Source organism: Oikopleura dioica, chromosome XSR (genome assembly GCF_907165135.1).
Source record: "Oikopleura dioica chromosome XSR, OKI2018_I68_1.0, whole genome shotgun sequence".
Classification (NCBI taxonomy): domain Eukaryota; kingdom Metazoa; phylum Chordata; class Appendicularia; order Copelata; family Oikopleuridae; genus Oikopleura; species Oikopleura dioica.
Genome location: NC_137294.1, coordinates 6,374,872 through 6,391,510, shown reverse-complemented (window position 1 = coordinate 6,391,510; position 16,639 = coordinate 6,374,872). Strand labels below are relative to the sequence as shown.

The 16,639-nt window shown below is 42.2% G+C and overlaps 4 protein-coding genes across 4 annotated transcripts; 2 read left to right on the top strand and 2 right to left on the bottom strand.

The window, feature by feature from the left end:
- Positions 1-256: 256 nt before the first annotated feature.
- On the bottom strand, positions 257-6,967 carry LOC145709003 (leucine-rich repeat transmembrane protein FLRT3-like). The gene is made up of 8 exons (XM_081786693.1): positions 6,840-6,967; positions 2,785-2,945; positions 2,589-2,737; positions 1,805-2,158; positions 1,485-1,729; positions 1,082-1,348; positions 708-1,037; positions 257-666 (listed from the first exon to the last, which is right to left on the bottom strand). The coding sequence occupies exons 2-8, from the start codon at positions 2,938-2,940 to the stop codon at positions 338-340; spliced, it is 1,830 nt and encodes a 609-aa protein (XP_081642819.1). The 5' UTR covers positions 2,941-2,945; positions 6,840-6,967; the 3' UTR covers positions 257-337.
- Positions 6,968-10,595: 3,628 nt separating this feature from the next.
- LOC145709002 (uncharacterized) lies at positions 10,596-12,211 on the top strand. Its single transcript, XM_081786691.1, has 6 exons — positions 10,596-10,672; positions 10,973-11,344; positions 11,437-11,527; positions 11,572-11,732; positions 11,772-12,019; positions 12,058-12,211. The coding sequence occupies exons 1-6, from the start codon at positions 10,649-10,651 to the stop codon at positions 12,209-12,211; spliced, it is 1,050 nt and encodes a 349-aa protein (XP_081642817.1). The 5' UTR covers positions 10,596-10,648.
- Positions 12,212-12,516: 305 nt separating this feature from the next.
- On the top strand, positions 12,517-16,538 carry LOC145709001 (uncharacterized). Its single transcript, XM_081786690.1, has 4 exons — positions 12,517-12,555; positions 15,439-15,626; positions 15,668-16,075; positions 16,191-16,538. Exons 2-4 carry the CDS (start codon positions 15,453-15,455, stop codon positions 16,536-16,538), a joined length of 930 nt encoding a protein of 309 aa, XP_081642816.1. The 5' UTR covers positions 12,517-12,555; positions 15,439-15,452.
- LOC145708003 (zinc finger TRAF-type-containing protein 1-A-like) lies at positions 13,225-15,247 on the bottom strand. The gene is made up of 12 exons (XM_081785608.1): positions 15,086-15,247; positions 15,002-15,047; positions 14,852-14,965; positions 14,703-14,794; positions 14,579-14,663; positions 14,386-14,538; positions 14,224-14,344; positions 13,959-14,180; positions 13,805-13,901; positions 13,584-13,764; positions 13,493-13,518; positions 13,225-13,368 (listed from the first exon to the last, which is right to left on the bottom strand). Exons 1-12 carry the CDS (start codon positions 15,158-15,160, stop codon positions 13,276-13,278), a joined length of 1,305 nt encoding a protein of 434 aa, XP_081641734.1. The 5' UTR covers positions 15,161-15,247; the 3' UTR covers positions 13,225-13,275.
- Positions 16,539-16,639: the final 101 nt, after the last annotated feature.

The window sequence follows — 16,639 nt, the reverse complement described above, 5'->3', positions numbered from 1 at the left end:
TCCTCCAGGAACAGTTTATAATTCACTGATATAGAGGTCATTCTTTGTCATTGGCATTTCTAAAACTGAACAAAGGTTATGGAGAAATCATTGAAAACATCGCAAATAGCTCTGGCTTGGACGATGAAAATCTTCTTTTTGCTCTTCAGCATTGCCCAGATCTTATTACTTTTTAAAGCTCAAATAAATTATTCTAAGCACCACGCTATCTCGCAATCCAAATGCATGAGTACAACAACTATTGAACATACCGGAAATTTTTTATTAAAATTAGGGTCGAATATTGAACTTGAAACAGGGCATGACGGTTATTTTTATTTATCGACAGAGGTGACATTTAGACGAAGACACCGATACTCTCAGCCCTATTATGATGAGGGACCGAATGGTGGTGGTGTACAGATGAGGTCATAGTATGATATGCACCGTCTGATGTGTTGTCAGACGAGCAAGCTCCGTGACTGTGAAAACTACTTCTCGGATCGGGGATCATGGGATTGCGAAGCATCAGAGTAACATCGAACTCTTTCGATGCATCAGCTGTAAGCTCTAGCCCAGGCGAAGTGATTGATGCGAGCTGGAAGGTCGTTGATGTTGTCGAGTGAGCACCAGTAAATGCAGCTTTGCGATCGAGGGATCTGCTCTGCAAAAAATTCTGGCTTTGTGCTAAAATAAAGTTAAAAAAAAGCTGTCATGAGTTGTCAAACCAAGCGGTGAGTGATATTTTTTGTGATCGCTGAGATGACCATTTCTCCAGCATACGAAGTACACAGCAAGAATAACCGTCATCAAAATGAGACCAGTCACGATGCCGACAACAAGCTCGAGCTGTCTCGATCGTGGAATCGCTTCCATCGTGGCCGAATAGTCCACCTCCTGGCTGTAAGGCGTGTGAATTAGACTGCACATGCTTTCAGGGAGGCGAGAGCTCTCCATGGCGTAAAAATTGTAGAGGCAGATCCTATAAGCCGTCGATGGTTCTAACGTCTTCAAAACCGTTGAAGCTTCCGTAAGAACCATGGAAACAGAGTGGTTTCCTTAAAATCAATTTATTAATGAGATAAGTATTTTCTCTACAAACCTTGTATATTTTGAAGATGCACTCTAACATCGGGAGAAGATGGCATGTCGAACTCGTTTATTTCCAATTTGATGTTGCCGTTTTCTTTGAGCAATCCGAATTCGATCGGGCTACATTCAAAATCACTTTGATTGAGCTCGTCGATTCGTAGCGCAGAATTGCGAGGATCCCGGCATTTTGGAGAGTCTTGTGCTCCATGATGCACGCCAGATGATTTTAAATACTCCCAAAGATCCAGCAAGAAACAATCGCACCACCAATTATTTCCTACAAATCGAAAATTGAGCGCTATGGTTGAGGGAAAATAAGTTTGAAATCTAATTGAAAATCTAAGCGAGACGAATTTTAACTCAATTCAATAGGATTTTACGTAGCAAAGTGTAGTTTCTATTCAAATAGAAACCTGAAAGATCGATGTTGGTGAGGCTTCTCAGATTTCGTAGAGTTCCAGGCTCGATAGAGTATAGTTGGTTGTGCGCGAGATCGAGCATTCTCAGATTAGTAAGATGTTCAATATCGGTCATCGCAATAGCGGTAAGCTGGTTTGCGTTCAAATACACTGACTCTGTTGTAAATGAGAGATGCTTTGGAAAATGTTGCAGTCGATTGTAACTAAGATAGATCTTCAAAAAGTTATGATAAGTTTTACTCTTCTATGTCTTCAGTTTCAAAATTAAGAAGGAATATTCCTTATCAAAATTTCATAGGAATGCGTATCACAACTGTTCCTTTCGCAAATTGACCAAATTGGCGAGGCCATACGATTCTCCTCCGAAGGACTCGTCAGTCAACTGATTGTGGCTCAAATCAAGGACTTCCACGTTCATGAGTTGACTCAGCGTTGTCGCAGGTATTTTTGCCATTCCATTATGTGGCGCGTAGATTTCTTTCAAAGAGTAAGGCATTCCGGCTGGAAATACTTCAACATTATTCCGAGCGTAGCTGATTCTTCGCAATTCTGTAAGCGATGCAAAAGCTCCAGCCTCGATCGACTCGCTTGTGAGTTCGTTCTCGTCAAGCACAATCACCGCCAGCTTCGGACAGTTTTCAAATGAGCTGCTCGTGACGGAGGATATTCTGAATAAATCAATCAAGCCATTTCAAAAACATCACTCCGCAAATAACGCTCATCCAAGTTTTAAAAACAATTATCCCGGCGCTATCCTTGCGCATAATTATGAATTCCCCTGTCAACAGGTGTCGAAATTGAATTTGCCGTTTTCTGGCCACAGTTTTCGTGAAGAATGGGCGGCATAAAGGTACAAATTGAATTTAAAAAGAAAAAAAAATTATTGTGAGGTACAGTGTTCACCATCTTGCAAATGGAAATTTCTGGTTCACGGAAACTGTTTCGATAAATTTTAATCTGAAACACACATCTGGAAAAAACGTCTAAAACTGACGCAAAAGACGTGTCCAGCCCTCCGTTTTTATCTTTCCTCCTGAATTTATTCAATTCTTGAATGTGTTGGTCATAAATTTTGAACGCTGAAAACTTTGGTATTACCTGTTTCGGTTGATGTAGATCTCGCGAAGCACTTTCGAGTTGAGCCTTGGAACGCGTGTTAGTTTGTTGTTGAAGAGCTTCAGACTTTCTAAACTTGTCAAACGCTTCAAAAGGCGATCTAACTCGTCATCGTCGAAGAGCTCGTTCTCCTGAATTTTTCACTTTGTTTCTATGACTCACAAGATGATATAATTACCTGTAAATGGAGTTGCTTTGTGTCGGATGGAATGCCGGCAGGAATGGAATTAAAATTTCTGTCGTTACAGAAGACGATCTTGCGTCTTGTGTCACACCGGCATTCATCGGGACATGAGAAGACCAGCTGGAAGAGCAGCAGCAGTCTCAGCCGCATTCTATCTGAAGAAACGCTTCAAAACACAGTATTCGCTATAAATTCTCGAAGAGCGGACTCTTCTGGGGCAGCTAATCCGACCCTTATCGTTGAGCTTTGTCGGCTAATGCCCTCGTCTGATGGTGCTTCGTGGGAAGTGCTCACTTGGAGCCCGATAAAATGGCACTATTTTTTCCGGCTCAGAATTAACGCCGAGAACTCCGGTAGAGAAGCAAACTCCGGATTCGATCACCTCTGCAAGTTTTCACTTTCTTTCTGCCCTCACTCTATCAAGCCGCTCTAAAACCTCTTCTGAGGGTATTTGGCAAACACACTCAAGCCGGATTTCGGAAAGTATTCCGGCAATATTTTTTCGAAATTTTTAACGATTAAAAAGAGTGGACACGTTTCTTTTTCTCTAGTTTCTATCCTGGAGCCTGGCATTTTAAAAGTTACGCAAAAGAATAAGACACAAACGCCTTTATTTTTCTATTCTTATCTGACGTGAGATTAGGGCGAACGTTTTACTGATAATTTCTTTTCCATTACTGTTACAAGTGAAAATATGTGTAATTTTGGAAAGAAAGAGATCGGCTACGATAATCAGTTTTCAAACGAGCTGATTTCCAGGCTATTTTGAGCGGTTGAAAAGTCATAAAAACATCCAACAGACTTCTAAAGCACTACCTTAACTATATGCAGTTAAAAAAGTTTTGCACTTGCGACTTATTTCGATAAAAACAAAGTCAAACTTTCACTCCGGCCGGTCGCAATCAAATATAAATTTCCATGCGAGTCGAGATCCAAAATTGAACAAATTTCATTTCGAACGAGATCTCCCTCACTGTGCACTTCTCACGGGGCGCCTATAATCAAAAATTCATTTTTTTTCTCGATCAAATGTCATTATCGGAAGCTGCACTTCGATTTTCGGTGTTACGTTTACTTTCATCTTCATTTCGGCGAAAACAAAAATTGCCGCTCGGGGAGATAACTATTGTTCTTATCAAATTTGCATACCGAATTTGAGATACAGATTCCACGCCGGCCCTTATCTAGTCTGCCTATATCACTTATCGTAAACTTCGAGACCCTCAGACGCTGACGAAAGAAGGCGACTGACAATTCCATTAATAATAAGCTAATTAAGAAACTTTGGGCGGTGGTGGAGGTGCTGTTTGTGCTGTTGAGAAATTATTCTCAACAAATTCACAAAATTCACCAGCGGTCGGCGCCTTCAGCTCTTGAATGGTACGGAAAAACGGAGCCACTTGCTACGGGCACTCGAAGAATCTGTCCCAAATCGCGACTTTTTGGACAATTACTAGCTCCTTTCCTCGAAGACATAATCTGCAATGTGTCGCTGCATTTCCAGCAGCAGCAGCAGCGCTGGAAAACAACTTCAGCGTCAAAACATTTTCGATTCATAATTATGCAAAATTCGGGCGACTGCTCTGTGAAAATTTGCATAAGGCCGACAGTGAAGTAAGTGAGTATTCAGGGAAAAACGGTATTTGGGATGATGCAGAAATTGGCGGATGGCTGTAGTTGCGTACGTTCCATCCGATTAGGCGATGCTTCAAAAGGGGCGGAAATGGAACCGAAAATTTTGGAAAATGGATGACCAGCACCGGATGCACGTGCGGTAACACTTGGCGAAAAGTATCTTCTCAAAATAGCAAAACCAGAAAAGCTCAAAATCGAATCGAGCCACCGCTGCTCCCTGACATTTTCAAGAAAACGACTTGAGTGGTCGACTAGATCCCACAGAATTCGCCCATTGGATCACCAACAGTCAACACGATCTTTCTACGGTCAGTTCTAGCGATGCTTTAAAGCAAGAGCAGCCCCTGCGCAGCTGTAGTGAATAACCGTTGTCAAAGGGTTAAACACTCGACATGCGCGGGTTAAATCCTCGAAAGGTTTCATTACACACCTGAATCGGCGATGGAGAAATTGCGCGCGTGAATGTGAACAATGCGCACTAAGTGGCAAAATTATAGAGACGTTCTGAACTGAGGCACTTCGAATCAAAGCTCCACCATTATAATAGAAAACTCTTTGGCTGATGCGTTTTTCTCGGAAGGAGAGAAAACGCTCCTCCTTATCAGCGTGACAGAAGCAGCAATTTACGCACCACGGTGGGGAACATTCCCTCTCTTTCCGAAAAACAGAAGCCATTAATTATCTTACGATCACGAAAGTTACTCCTTTTTGAATTTGTCTAAAGACGCTCTTCACTATCTTGCTCTTCACGTAATTAAATGTCTTCTCAAGAGCAAGGAAAGCGACAAGACTGGAACACGTAAATAAGTCAACAAAAGAGCGGTACCGCATTTCGTTGTAAAACAATGTCGAACAAAAACATGAAACATTGTTCTGGCCACGGTGCTCGATTTCGCCATTCCCACTTTCGCCAAAAATGCGAAAATTCGTAAACGTGCGTCTGCCGATTACACAAAGCTCGATCATCTCCGCCAGCTTCCGCGAATCAATTAAACACCAAGGATCATGGGCTCTAGTCAATTATTCTTTCAGCTTGATTAATCAGAATAAAGATATTTAATGTAGCAATTAATTTCTGGGAGAATTACATAATTCACGTTATCACAAAATCGTTAGAGACTGAAATGAAGAAGATGAAGCTGACTAAATTTTAGAGCTATGAGATGGTTATCATTGACAGGATGGAAGAGGCCTGGCGGAGGTGCTTGAATGAGATGGAAAGGATAGCGGCTGTGTCAAATCGATCACTGTATCGCGCCAAGAAACTTCTAGCGGAGTTTCTGTTTTCTCACATTTTTGGCGATAAAGCGGCTAATTCATCAGCGCCGGAGCGGACGAGCAGCTGGCTACTCCCGACTCCCATTTATCACATTATCGTGACTTGGCGACTTGGAGGCCGGTTCATGCTAAGCACCTGACGGCACTCCCGCACTACATTCGCTAAACAACAGAAAAACCCTTCTTCGCAGAATAGGTAAAATTTTTGTTGAGGGAAACTTAGTGTTCGCTAAGTTGTTCTAGAGGCTTGTCCGGAAGCTGGAGCTAAGCTCTCGATTAGTGCCAAGTATCTGCCGCCGTATGTGACATTTAAAGTGGAATCGCCGTTTAATTTTTTTTTGTGGTTAGCCTACCTGTATCTGCATGATATTCAGCTTGTATTGAGCAAATCAGGCAGTGCTTTCAATGCCAAGCTAGAAAGGTATAAACAAAGCCCGCTGTGTGTTAAATAGCGACTAACTAATCCGTGTTTTGTATCTCGGGTTAGTTTTGGGGTCGAATATTAACCTCATTTGAACAAGTGGGGTTATGCATCCTGCCAACATTAGCTTCCAGTTTTCCGAAAGGTAAACAACTCGTATCTAGCCGTAATTACGAATTGAAAAGTAAAAAGTTCGTCAAAAGAAAATCTATTTTTAAGTTATGGAATCGCATTGAATGAGTGGCCACTAATCTGATTATTTTTTTATTATGATAAGAGAAGAATAATGATAATGAGCGCAGAGTAGACAAACTCTACTATATTGAGATCGATTGGTTTACGAGGATCCCACGATTCTACCGGATATAAGAGCTTGAATAAATAAGGAAACCAAGTACGATTGAATATTCATTCGGAATGGAACCACTTTGGGAGAGCACCAGAAGAACAACGAGCTACGACATTTCCACTTCAATCGCGAACATACGCATTTATCCCTTTGCCAAAACACTGGTTTCGGCAAATCGCATTTCTTATGCAATTTGAACGATGTCACTAATGACTGAGTGAGAAAGATTGGAAACATTCAAAACTTTTCTCCAGAAAAAAACTCCGATTTTCTACTATTATAGATAAGTGTTATAAATTGCCAAGCAAATGCAAATAAAACACCATTCACTGAATCGCAGAAGATCTATTTCAGAAGAAACTTTACCTGCTCTGTAGAAAGACTTCCCTTGCTTCTTTAGCTCTTCTTCGCAGAGTGTCGTGAATCTCTATTTGACGACGTTATGTATAAACAGTCGGTTGACAAAACGTTAGAAGGAATTTATTTTAAGAAAACTGTAAAAATACTTTCAAGTACGCATGTTGGCGTTTCACGCGTTTTCCACCTCTCTGGCGCCGCGCAGCGCTCCTCCGCGCCGCGTTCAAGAATTTTTTTTTCTTCTCTTTGAAAACTCAAATGCCGATCTGAGAATGGTGTGATTTATCACTCCACCGGTCGGTGCTAATTAGACCACTTTCTTTGCTCTCTTCGTTTCGCGATTTAGGCTCGTGTGATATTTGTACAATTTCCCGGTAAATCTCCATTTACCGCAGCCTATTAAAAGCAATCAGGGCAGCCGTTGCCAACTAGCGAATTCTCTTTTCGATGAGTTTTTGATAAAACTGACCCTAAGCAAAGTTGAAAGTATGCATCTTCTGAAGGGGTTTACATTCGGTATTGCACGGCCCATGGCATCTTCGGTTAACCCGTCTGCGTCCGCACTGTCACCGGCTGTTTGCGCTCGCGTCATTTTAATCAGTCGAGGCGCCGACGCTACTTCAAAAAACTTTCTCCAGAAAGTAAATATTAATTCGAATATGCGCCGCTACTAACTAACTCGCTTCGATTCGGAAATCCTCCTGTGGACTAAGGGACTGTCGATAGCCAGACTATCGCAAATGCACGTGTCAATAAGAGCGGATTAGCGATCTTTTTCGCTCCTCCTGCAAATTGCTTTCGGTAGCATTTACCAGCATGCAGTAGTATTGGCTTCCCGGTTGAACAAAAATCATTTTACGCGCTGAGAGGCCCTTTGCATGGAATGTCCGGCAAGGAATCTGATGGGAAAAAACTCGCCACTTTTCAAGACACACACAGAGTGTCGCATTTCCTACTCAAGAAAACGGGACTACTACTACTCGATCTGCTTGCGAAAATTAAGTAAAAAAGAAAACGGCGGAGCAAGTTATCTTTCTTTTTCAACGTCAGCTGGGACGTAGCAACACGCTCACTACTAGAATAATGCCCGGTACATCTTGTTTTGGTCATCTGATAACGCGTTTCAAGAAATGTGCGCGTAATTCGGTAGTAAAGCTTTGCTCCATGCTCGAGAGTTGTCTCCGAGTGATTTGAATAAATCCCATTCATTACGGCTCCAGCTGCGAGATAAGCAACAAAAAGGTTCTAAACGAGTCACTCTTTTGCAACACTAACAGATAACCAAGCTCTTTTCTTTGAACAGTTTTCACGAGAGTCATTTTTTGGCGCGTTTTCTAGTGATTGATTCCGCTTCGGCAATCCCGTGTCTAACAAATCCCATCAGAAAAGCTCTCTAAGTGAGGAACTGTATTGCCCAAAACAGTGCGGAGCTGGCTGGATAAGTCGATTTATTAAATCGCTATATGCCGGCCCTAATATCCAACAATAGGTTAGAAACCTCTGGCCTGGGCAAAAGTGAAGGGATTATCGGACGAGTGGCTGCTTATTGGAAATTTCGTGATCGGCCGTTTGACGAAAAATCCGGCCGGACAGGCACGCCCAGCCCGCAACTACCTCTGGCTTTGGTGAAGCCCAAACACTCGTACTGGCTGCGAGACGGAAGTAACTTAAGGATATGACCTCTAACCGACCGATTAGCGCACTATTAAGTGAGCTCATTTCCATCACCACCGTTTATACACACTTTTTACCCGTCCAAATCCAGAAAATTCCTTAAATTAGAGCCTGGAGCTCTTTCTGTGATAAAACGCTTCAAAAAATTGGTTGTCTTTGCCAGATTTTGGATTGTTTTTGAAGTGGGATGAAGGTTAATGATTTTGCCCCGGTTGGTTCAACAGAAAACTTCATTCCAAAATCAATTACGAAACGTGCTCTTTTTTGTGATAACGAACACAGCTCCTTCTCCATTTTAATTCGGCGAAGACATCAGCCGTCCCGGGCTTTCATCTTTCACGTTAAAAGACGTGCTTTGCTGCATATTGCTTTGTTTAGTCCTCTGAGATGAATCGGGCCCAGGTTACGGTAACCTTAACGGCCTCGGCGATAGTGTCCGTGCCTGATAAACAGGTGTCGACCGCAACCCGACCGAAAAGCCCAAAACGGGAGCGTCCCGTTGCTTCAATTCTTCTAAAAATACACAGTGTTTATAAACCACCAGAAGAGATTCAGGCCAATTGAAAATGAAAGCTCCCAGGGCGAAAAACTTGAAGATGGTTTCGAAGCGGCATCGCCCTCTGAAGTGCATCAATACCAGACGAGTTTTGGCTTTCCATTTTTTCGGAAATTACGACTCCATCGAATCCGCCTTGAGGTTGGCTTTTTGAAATAACAAAGAAAGTTGTTTCAGTGCGGAGAGAGGCGGGCGGAGCGCGAAATTTTCGAAAAAATAGAATTCACTGAATAACGCTAGAGCGCCGGGGCCACCTGGCGCAAAATATAATCTCATAAGGCTATAAACGTCCGTGTATATTTTCTGCCAATCGGCTTATTAATTTCATTTTCCCTTGTGTATCCCAACAACACAATTTTTCTTCGCACGATAACACCTCATCCGATTCCAAAACGCTTATTTTCTTTTTCAATGAAACTGATATGAAAACAACACAACTGGCTACTTGTGACTCGTTAAGTCATCCCAAATCAACTGCAATTGCAAGAAATGTCGCCGTTTCTTTGAACTGGACAAGTAGACCCGTTCGGAAGTCGATTTCTGTCTCTCGGGAAATTTTCTGTATTCCCAAAATATTCTCAGCTTTTCGACGAGCCGATCTCGTAGCTTCTCCCACTTTCGCCCAAGAAGCTTTTCTAAAGCTTCTGAAAGCTGTTTTGCACACACACAGATAGTATGTTCAGGCCCCCTTTGAGAAAAAATCATTTGTATTTTCAACTGCACAAGTTTTAACGAGAATATGGAAAGATGAAAGTTATGCTCTATTAGTTCCCTTTGAACTGATAATTCTAAATCAATTAGAAAACACGAACTTCTTAGACAGATTACTGTTTTTTCGGCGATGGAGACAGAATTACTGTCATCCCATCTCCTCAGCTATTCTGGCATTTGCTTCACTGATGTAAGAGAGAAGGAGATCGACTGCTTATCTTAATTTTGTCTGAGGCAGGGCTAAAGCACTGATGGCTCCTCATACGGCCATTAATAGTCGAGAAATTAATATGAGTGGAAATTTCAAGGTGAGTTGAAAGTAAGCAAAATCGCCGGTATAACAATGATGTAGCCGCTTGAATGTAGCATCTCCCTAAATAGCACGACGTGCAGAGAGCAGGCAGTTTTTTTCTAGAATCGGCGGCGGTGATTGCTAGTCGTTTCTAACGGCGCCTCACTCTTGCCAATTCTGATAAGTAGAAAAATCAGAAATGATTTATGCTCCTATTTACGAGAGTCCCGCCAGCTTCTATAATCTACAGCAGGTTAGTGAGTTATCAATAGTAGGTTTCCTGAGGATTTTTTGTCTTCCCCTTTTGAGCTGCATCGGGGTGTTTTGTGCGTTTGCGGTATTTCCGTTTTGTGTGTTGGCTGCAGTATTTCGTAAGTAGGTCCGGTTAGGCCGTGATAAGGAAGCGGAAATGTGAGCAAAGGGGTAGTAGTAGGTTTGAGTCAAAGTTGACGAGTTGAGATTGGCGGCCTGCGAATGGACGAAGCAGCTGCGCGTGCGCATTCGGAACTATCCAATAAACGAGCCGGAAAAGCTTACTTTCTCGACAGCTACTTTCTTTTCGAGTCGAAATTCTGACTTCTAAGGATGACCAAGAATAAGCGATCGCGGGTAAGATTTTTTGGAATAAGAGAAAGACTTGCAGCACCGCCGACGACTCGCACGGCGCATTTGAGCGTTTTCCCGATTGTCTGCCAGACAGTTTAGGGGGCGCCGCGCAGCGTGAAGCGCCAAATCTCTTTCTTAGATAAAATTTCTTATCAAGCAAAGTTATCAGTTTGATTTTAAATATGGGGAATGTGCATTGAAGGTTAAAACAAATTGGAAAAGTTTTTATTAGAGTTTCGATTTCATAAGTGTTCGTTAATTAACCAATCAAGGCCGCCTGTACTTACTTTACTTGCTGTTAAGGCTGGTCAAGCTAGCCGATTCCGAGGCCAGTTTCACGGCTTTCCAGTGCAGAATCCACCCGACTATGGGTTTCAATACCAGCAGTTCCAGCAACCGCCGCAGTACGTGAATCAGTTTCAATGGAACCATCAATGCCCTCAGCAACAATACGTCAACCATGCTTCTACATACAACCAGAGTTACAACCAGGTTTACGTCGATCCTTCGTTTGGCCATCCGCCGTCTCATATCGTCTGTGGCCAACAGCATCTTCCCCAGGAATATTATTACCCTGAGGTCGATGCTGTCCAATCGGAGGTTAATCACGAAATCTCTATTTCCAGCGTGGAACATGCTGAGGAGCATTCTTTCATTCGTTCCGGCGAAAGTAAGGTAAGTGGCATTTCGATGAGTTAGCCTAGCAAGTTATTTAATGTAAGCATTTTTTCCAGTTGTTTGTGCGCGAGAGGTAATAATCATTTTAGGAGGAAGTGCGAACGATATTTGTCACTGGTTTGCCACGAAACGTGCACCACCGTGAGCTCTTTTTGCTCTTCACTGGTGGTGGCTCTCGTGGTATGAAATGAATAACCGTTTACAAGATTTCTTATAAATTGTAGCTGAGTATGAAGGATGCGTGCTGAAGCCTCCTCCACCCACTGGTGGCCAGACAGTGTGCTTTGCGACGTTCACGAGTCATTTCGCCGCTCGACGGGCCAAAGAGTCGTTGGATGGCTTTCGGTTGACGCTCCATAACCAGCTCAAGGTCGAGATGGCGAAAGTATAATTGTATAAGTCTGCATGAATTATCTTTATTTAGAGCACAACCCGAATCCCTCTGCGTCGCTGCGCTGCGATTTTTCAAAATATTCAGCCCTCTTCGCAGAGCTACTTGCCGCTGAGCGTGACTCCCAATTCCCTCGCTCTCAGCAGCTCACCTTGTTCTGCTCCACCCCTCTCTCCTGCCTTGTCCCCGCCTATAACTGGGTATGAAGGGCACTTTCCTGCTTTTGCAAGTGCTCCTATGCCAACACCTTACATTTCAGCTGCTCCTCCTCAGCCATACGGGTAAAAATAATTTGATGGCAGCTTTATCCTTTTTCAAGCAATGGAAACTGGGTGGCGATGGATAGCTCGAACTACGGACCCGTCCGCTACATCACAAATGACATTGGTGGCCAACCATTCATTAACGGCGTGGAGTTCGTAAACAGAGATGGAGGCGGAGACATCTATTATGAATATGACCATCGTCTGTAAATTTTAAACTTCTTAGAGTTCTACTATACTCCCGTTTTACTTATTTGCGTTGTTTATTTTCTCGTTTTTTTTTCACTGTTTTTTACGGCATTTTTTTCGTTTTTTTTTTCAAATCATGCTTCTCAACGTTCCACTGCTTTTATTGTTAAATTATTTGGCTAATCAACATTTGTTTCTGGTCTCCAAATTTTTCTTGAGTTTGATTTTATCCCAGTGTCTATTTCTCTTCTCGTAATATATCCTTCGCGCAACTTATCGTAATACTGTAATCAAATATGTAATGAAATATATATAGAATTACTCTTCAGATTGCCATTACTCGCTGTGTTTGGTGTAAAGCAAAAGTACGTTAAGTATTACCGATTGTCTTAATATGAAAGTATAGAAAACAGACAAGAACTGATATCGCTCGCTGGGGGTTTTACAGATAAGATTACTACGGTTCGCTTATGAATTTTCGAAATGTGCGATGAACTGCCTTTAAAACCAAACATCTTTCACGTTCATGAGCGCCAAACAGAAGCATATTTTTAGCTTCTTTGTGCCTTTTTCCCAGCCGCGTTTTAACGCAAATCTGTGGATTAAATTCATTGCCGAGAGTCTTACCACCGTGATCGATAGCGTGAATCTGAGATGAATTTTGCCCCTTTGGATCTCGCCCGCTTTGAAAAGGAGTTCTTTTTGAGTTTCATATCAATGATACGGTATCAAAGAAGGATGCAAAGAGTTTTTTTTTGCGTAACCAAAGCTCCGGATATTAAAAAAAAGATGGGTGGGTATCAAGGGCTCGCGCATTTAAAAGGATCACAAACGAGAATCTGTGTACTGCGGGAGACTTAACCAAGCTTAACTCACCGTTCACATTTTGCGCTGGGCCCCAGCTTTTTCGGGAAACCCGAGATACTGAACGCAATAACCTCAAGTTTCTTTAAGGCGCGGATACTTAATTTCATTGTCATTTAGCTTCTAATCCGAACATAGTTTAGTTGTCTTCCTTGCTATCAATACCAAACGCACGGTGATACAAATTTTTCGATTAAAATATATTTAAAATAAATAAAGAGCTAAAGCACAGGATCGATACTCGTAGGAAGATTAGCAACGAAGGAGTCGTAATCGATCTCGGCGTTGTTATTGGATGCCCGTCGGTCTTCAAACTGTTAGTAAGGGTTAAGTCCACGCTTTAAAACGAATGAATTTTAGTTCGTTGAGTTACTTTCATTTTAAATTATATAGACACTCAAGCGACAATGCATCAGAATACTCGTCATCAACCCTTGCCAGAACAACGCGCAGATAAATACCCTTTACAGCGTTTGGAAAGTTTCCCTTTTTCAGCTATTTGATTTATAAAATTTTCAAACGCATTCCTGTGCCCCAATAAGGCGATTATAGTCGGAATTCTCCTTGACATGGACTTTGTATTTTTCGGAAGAGGGGGATTCGTGATCAAAGCGGTGCTTATGCTGGCTTGGAATAATTTCCACGATGCTTTTAGGCGACTTCAGAATGATGAAGTTAATTGATCGCACCTCGTCGTAAGAAAGCCCCCGCTAGAATGACTTAGATGAGAAATTTCAAGAGGAAATTCACCGCTGTTAACTGAATTTCCACTGAGCGATCTTCGCCATGAGTTGGCCTGGATGGATTTTTTTCCACCGAAACGATCGTTCCAGTCATCTGCCAACTTTAAACCGTTAAAAACTACAGATTTATAAATGAATTTAGAGGAGAAAACGGGTTCCTTATATCAAGAGCGACAAACTCGGGAGATATAAAGCGAAGTTTTCCGGGGCCATACTCGCTCACTCGATACGCTTTCATATAGATATCTTGCATCCAGCAGTTGGCACTTGTGTAAAGCTTCAGCAACTGCTGCACCTTGTTGCCTTTGTTTTTGACCAACTGGATGGCGGATTTCGCGCTCTCTAACGTTTGAGAAAGTGGCATTTGCCCAACATCACATGTTCTATTTATAATAGCTTCAATTGAGTAAGATTGAACCGACTTACCCAATATGCTCCAAAGATTGGCCTCGTCTGCCCTTCCAGGTGCAGCCAGCCCATTTGTAATCACATTCAATGGTTTTAAAAGCGCAGACTTCTCTATGGGCACTCATCGTTGTATTCTGAACTGGTAAAACTTGTGTATAATGTTCTGACATTCAAAGGTACCTGTCATATTGCAATATTCGCAGTCCTTGGGCAACTCTCGGGCCATCATTTCAATCGCTCGAACCCTAACGACGTGTTTCCAATCTAAGGTACTTCTACAAGTGGCGCAGTGTGCACCACCTCCAATTATGACCCCGTCGGCGATCAGTCGAGCTAAATGAAGGTTATCACAATAATCTCGCTCTTTAAGTACCTAAACAAAACTGGCAATAAATGTGGCCCATTTGACACTGATAGATCGCATCATTTTCTTCGGGCAAGTCCAAGCAGATTGTGCACTTAGTAAAAATTTTTTAAAGCCTATGTTTTCATCTCACCTGGCAGTGTTCTCGTAGTCTTTCGATGCGATCTTCGTCTGGATTGTCGAGAACAACCAGAGGTGGCAAAACACTCGTATTCGATCTTGGCTGCTAGAGCTGATCAAAGCTCAGTACTATGAACGTAAACTAAAGCAAAGCCCTTTCCTTGACAGGTCCAAGGGCGTCCCGCTCAACTTGTGTCAAAAAGCGATCAGTGTTGAGTGAAGAATCAGAAACAGTTCTGCGGCGGCGTCTCACAGGAGTACCCGGTCGGTTTGAAACTAGTGATTTTAAACAAAAAATATAAAGGGTCGTACCTGAACTGGTACTAGGCTGTGCTCTAGTTCGACGAGGTGAGAAAATCTTAAATTATCCGATGCTGGGTAATTGATTAAAGTTACCTGATTAACTCGCGATAAAAATGGAGAAAACCTGTTCGGTTCTCTACCTAAACGTACTCTCCACGCTCCTGTCATCACTAGAAACAAGGATGATAGCTCCCAATTTTGCTTGACTCTCTGTTTTTCCCGCTCTTTTCTGGCAAAATTCAGCGCAGAGGCTGCCTCTCGATCAACTTTCGCGCAATGTGTTAGATTTTTCAGTTGAGTTTTCGCTCGCTTTTATTATAAGGAAAATAAAAGAATATTCTACAAAAAATATCCAATTAAATAAATATGAACTACTATTATTAAAATTTAATTTTTAACTGAATAGGCCACTTATTCCCCGACTATTTAATTCCGTTTCTTTTTAGATTGCTTGAATATCATGAACTCCGAACAAATTTTGGCGAGGATCCCGAAACAAAAGACTGGTACCATGAGCAATCCCAACTTGTACGCTGTTGGAGTTTCCAAACATGGGGCCATCCATTTCCACTTAGAAATAGAGGGAGAATTGTACGTGACAACACTTCGAGTGAGATCGACAGCGAAATCTAAGGTGATTTAGATAATGAAATCAGCTTGAAAATTTCTTCGTAGAACACAAGGGTTATCCGCTGCATCCACAAGAAATGCCTTTCAGTAATCGCCATCAAGTTTCCTGAATATTTCACTGGTCCGTGCCTTGATCACAAGTCATACTGGGAATTCCTGAGGGACAATCACAACGATCTCTCTGATTTCAAGTTCATCCTTTTCAATCATTACAAGCACATCCACACCTGCACACCAACTAAATTTGATGTGAAAGAATATGATCTCTACCCGCGACCTGTGGACGGCGATGAAAGTACAATCAGGGGAACGCTTACGATTCCACAATTTCCCAAGAACCCGAAGCGCTTCGACAAATGGGACTATCACCCGGATGCTAAGCGTCTACGCGTTCACGACGAAATGACGCGCGGACCAACGCAAGAGTATGTCGAGCTCGAACACCAGGAACCGGCGCGGAAATCGTTATCTTGAACTTCAAGATTCTTGAAAGTGCTAAATTGAAATTCATATAAATTCTTATAATGGGTGTGATCTCTTTGTTTTCATTCCCCGACCCTTGTGACAGGCCAATAACAACGACAACTTGCAGCAGAACTTCATTGACCATGCAAAAGTTTCAGGGATTCCAAGAAGCTTAGAATATACCGACACGCTAACTGGAGAGATTCAGATCAAGATCTTTCATCCCACAGCGTCCCTTGAAAAGAGTCCTGAAAGTCCAAAAATCAACGATGACACAGCTTTAACTATCCTGGTTCAAGAAAGTGTCAAAGAAGAGATCAAAGCCGAAGTTAAGGAAGAGCCCGTTGAAAGAATCTTGACAGAGAACATCATCTACGACTTTCAGCCGACCAAAACTGAAATAAAAGAAGAGCCAGTTCTTGATGAGGACGAGTTTGACTGTTTCTTCTGATTCTAGATAAGGATCGGCCATTTTTCTATTTCTTTGTCAGAGAAATATTTCTTTATCTAGTATCTGGAATTTTCCAGACTGGAAAAAGGTCAATTGCTTAA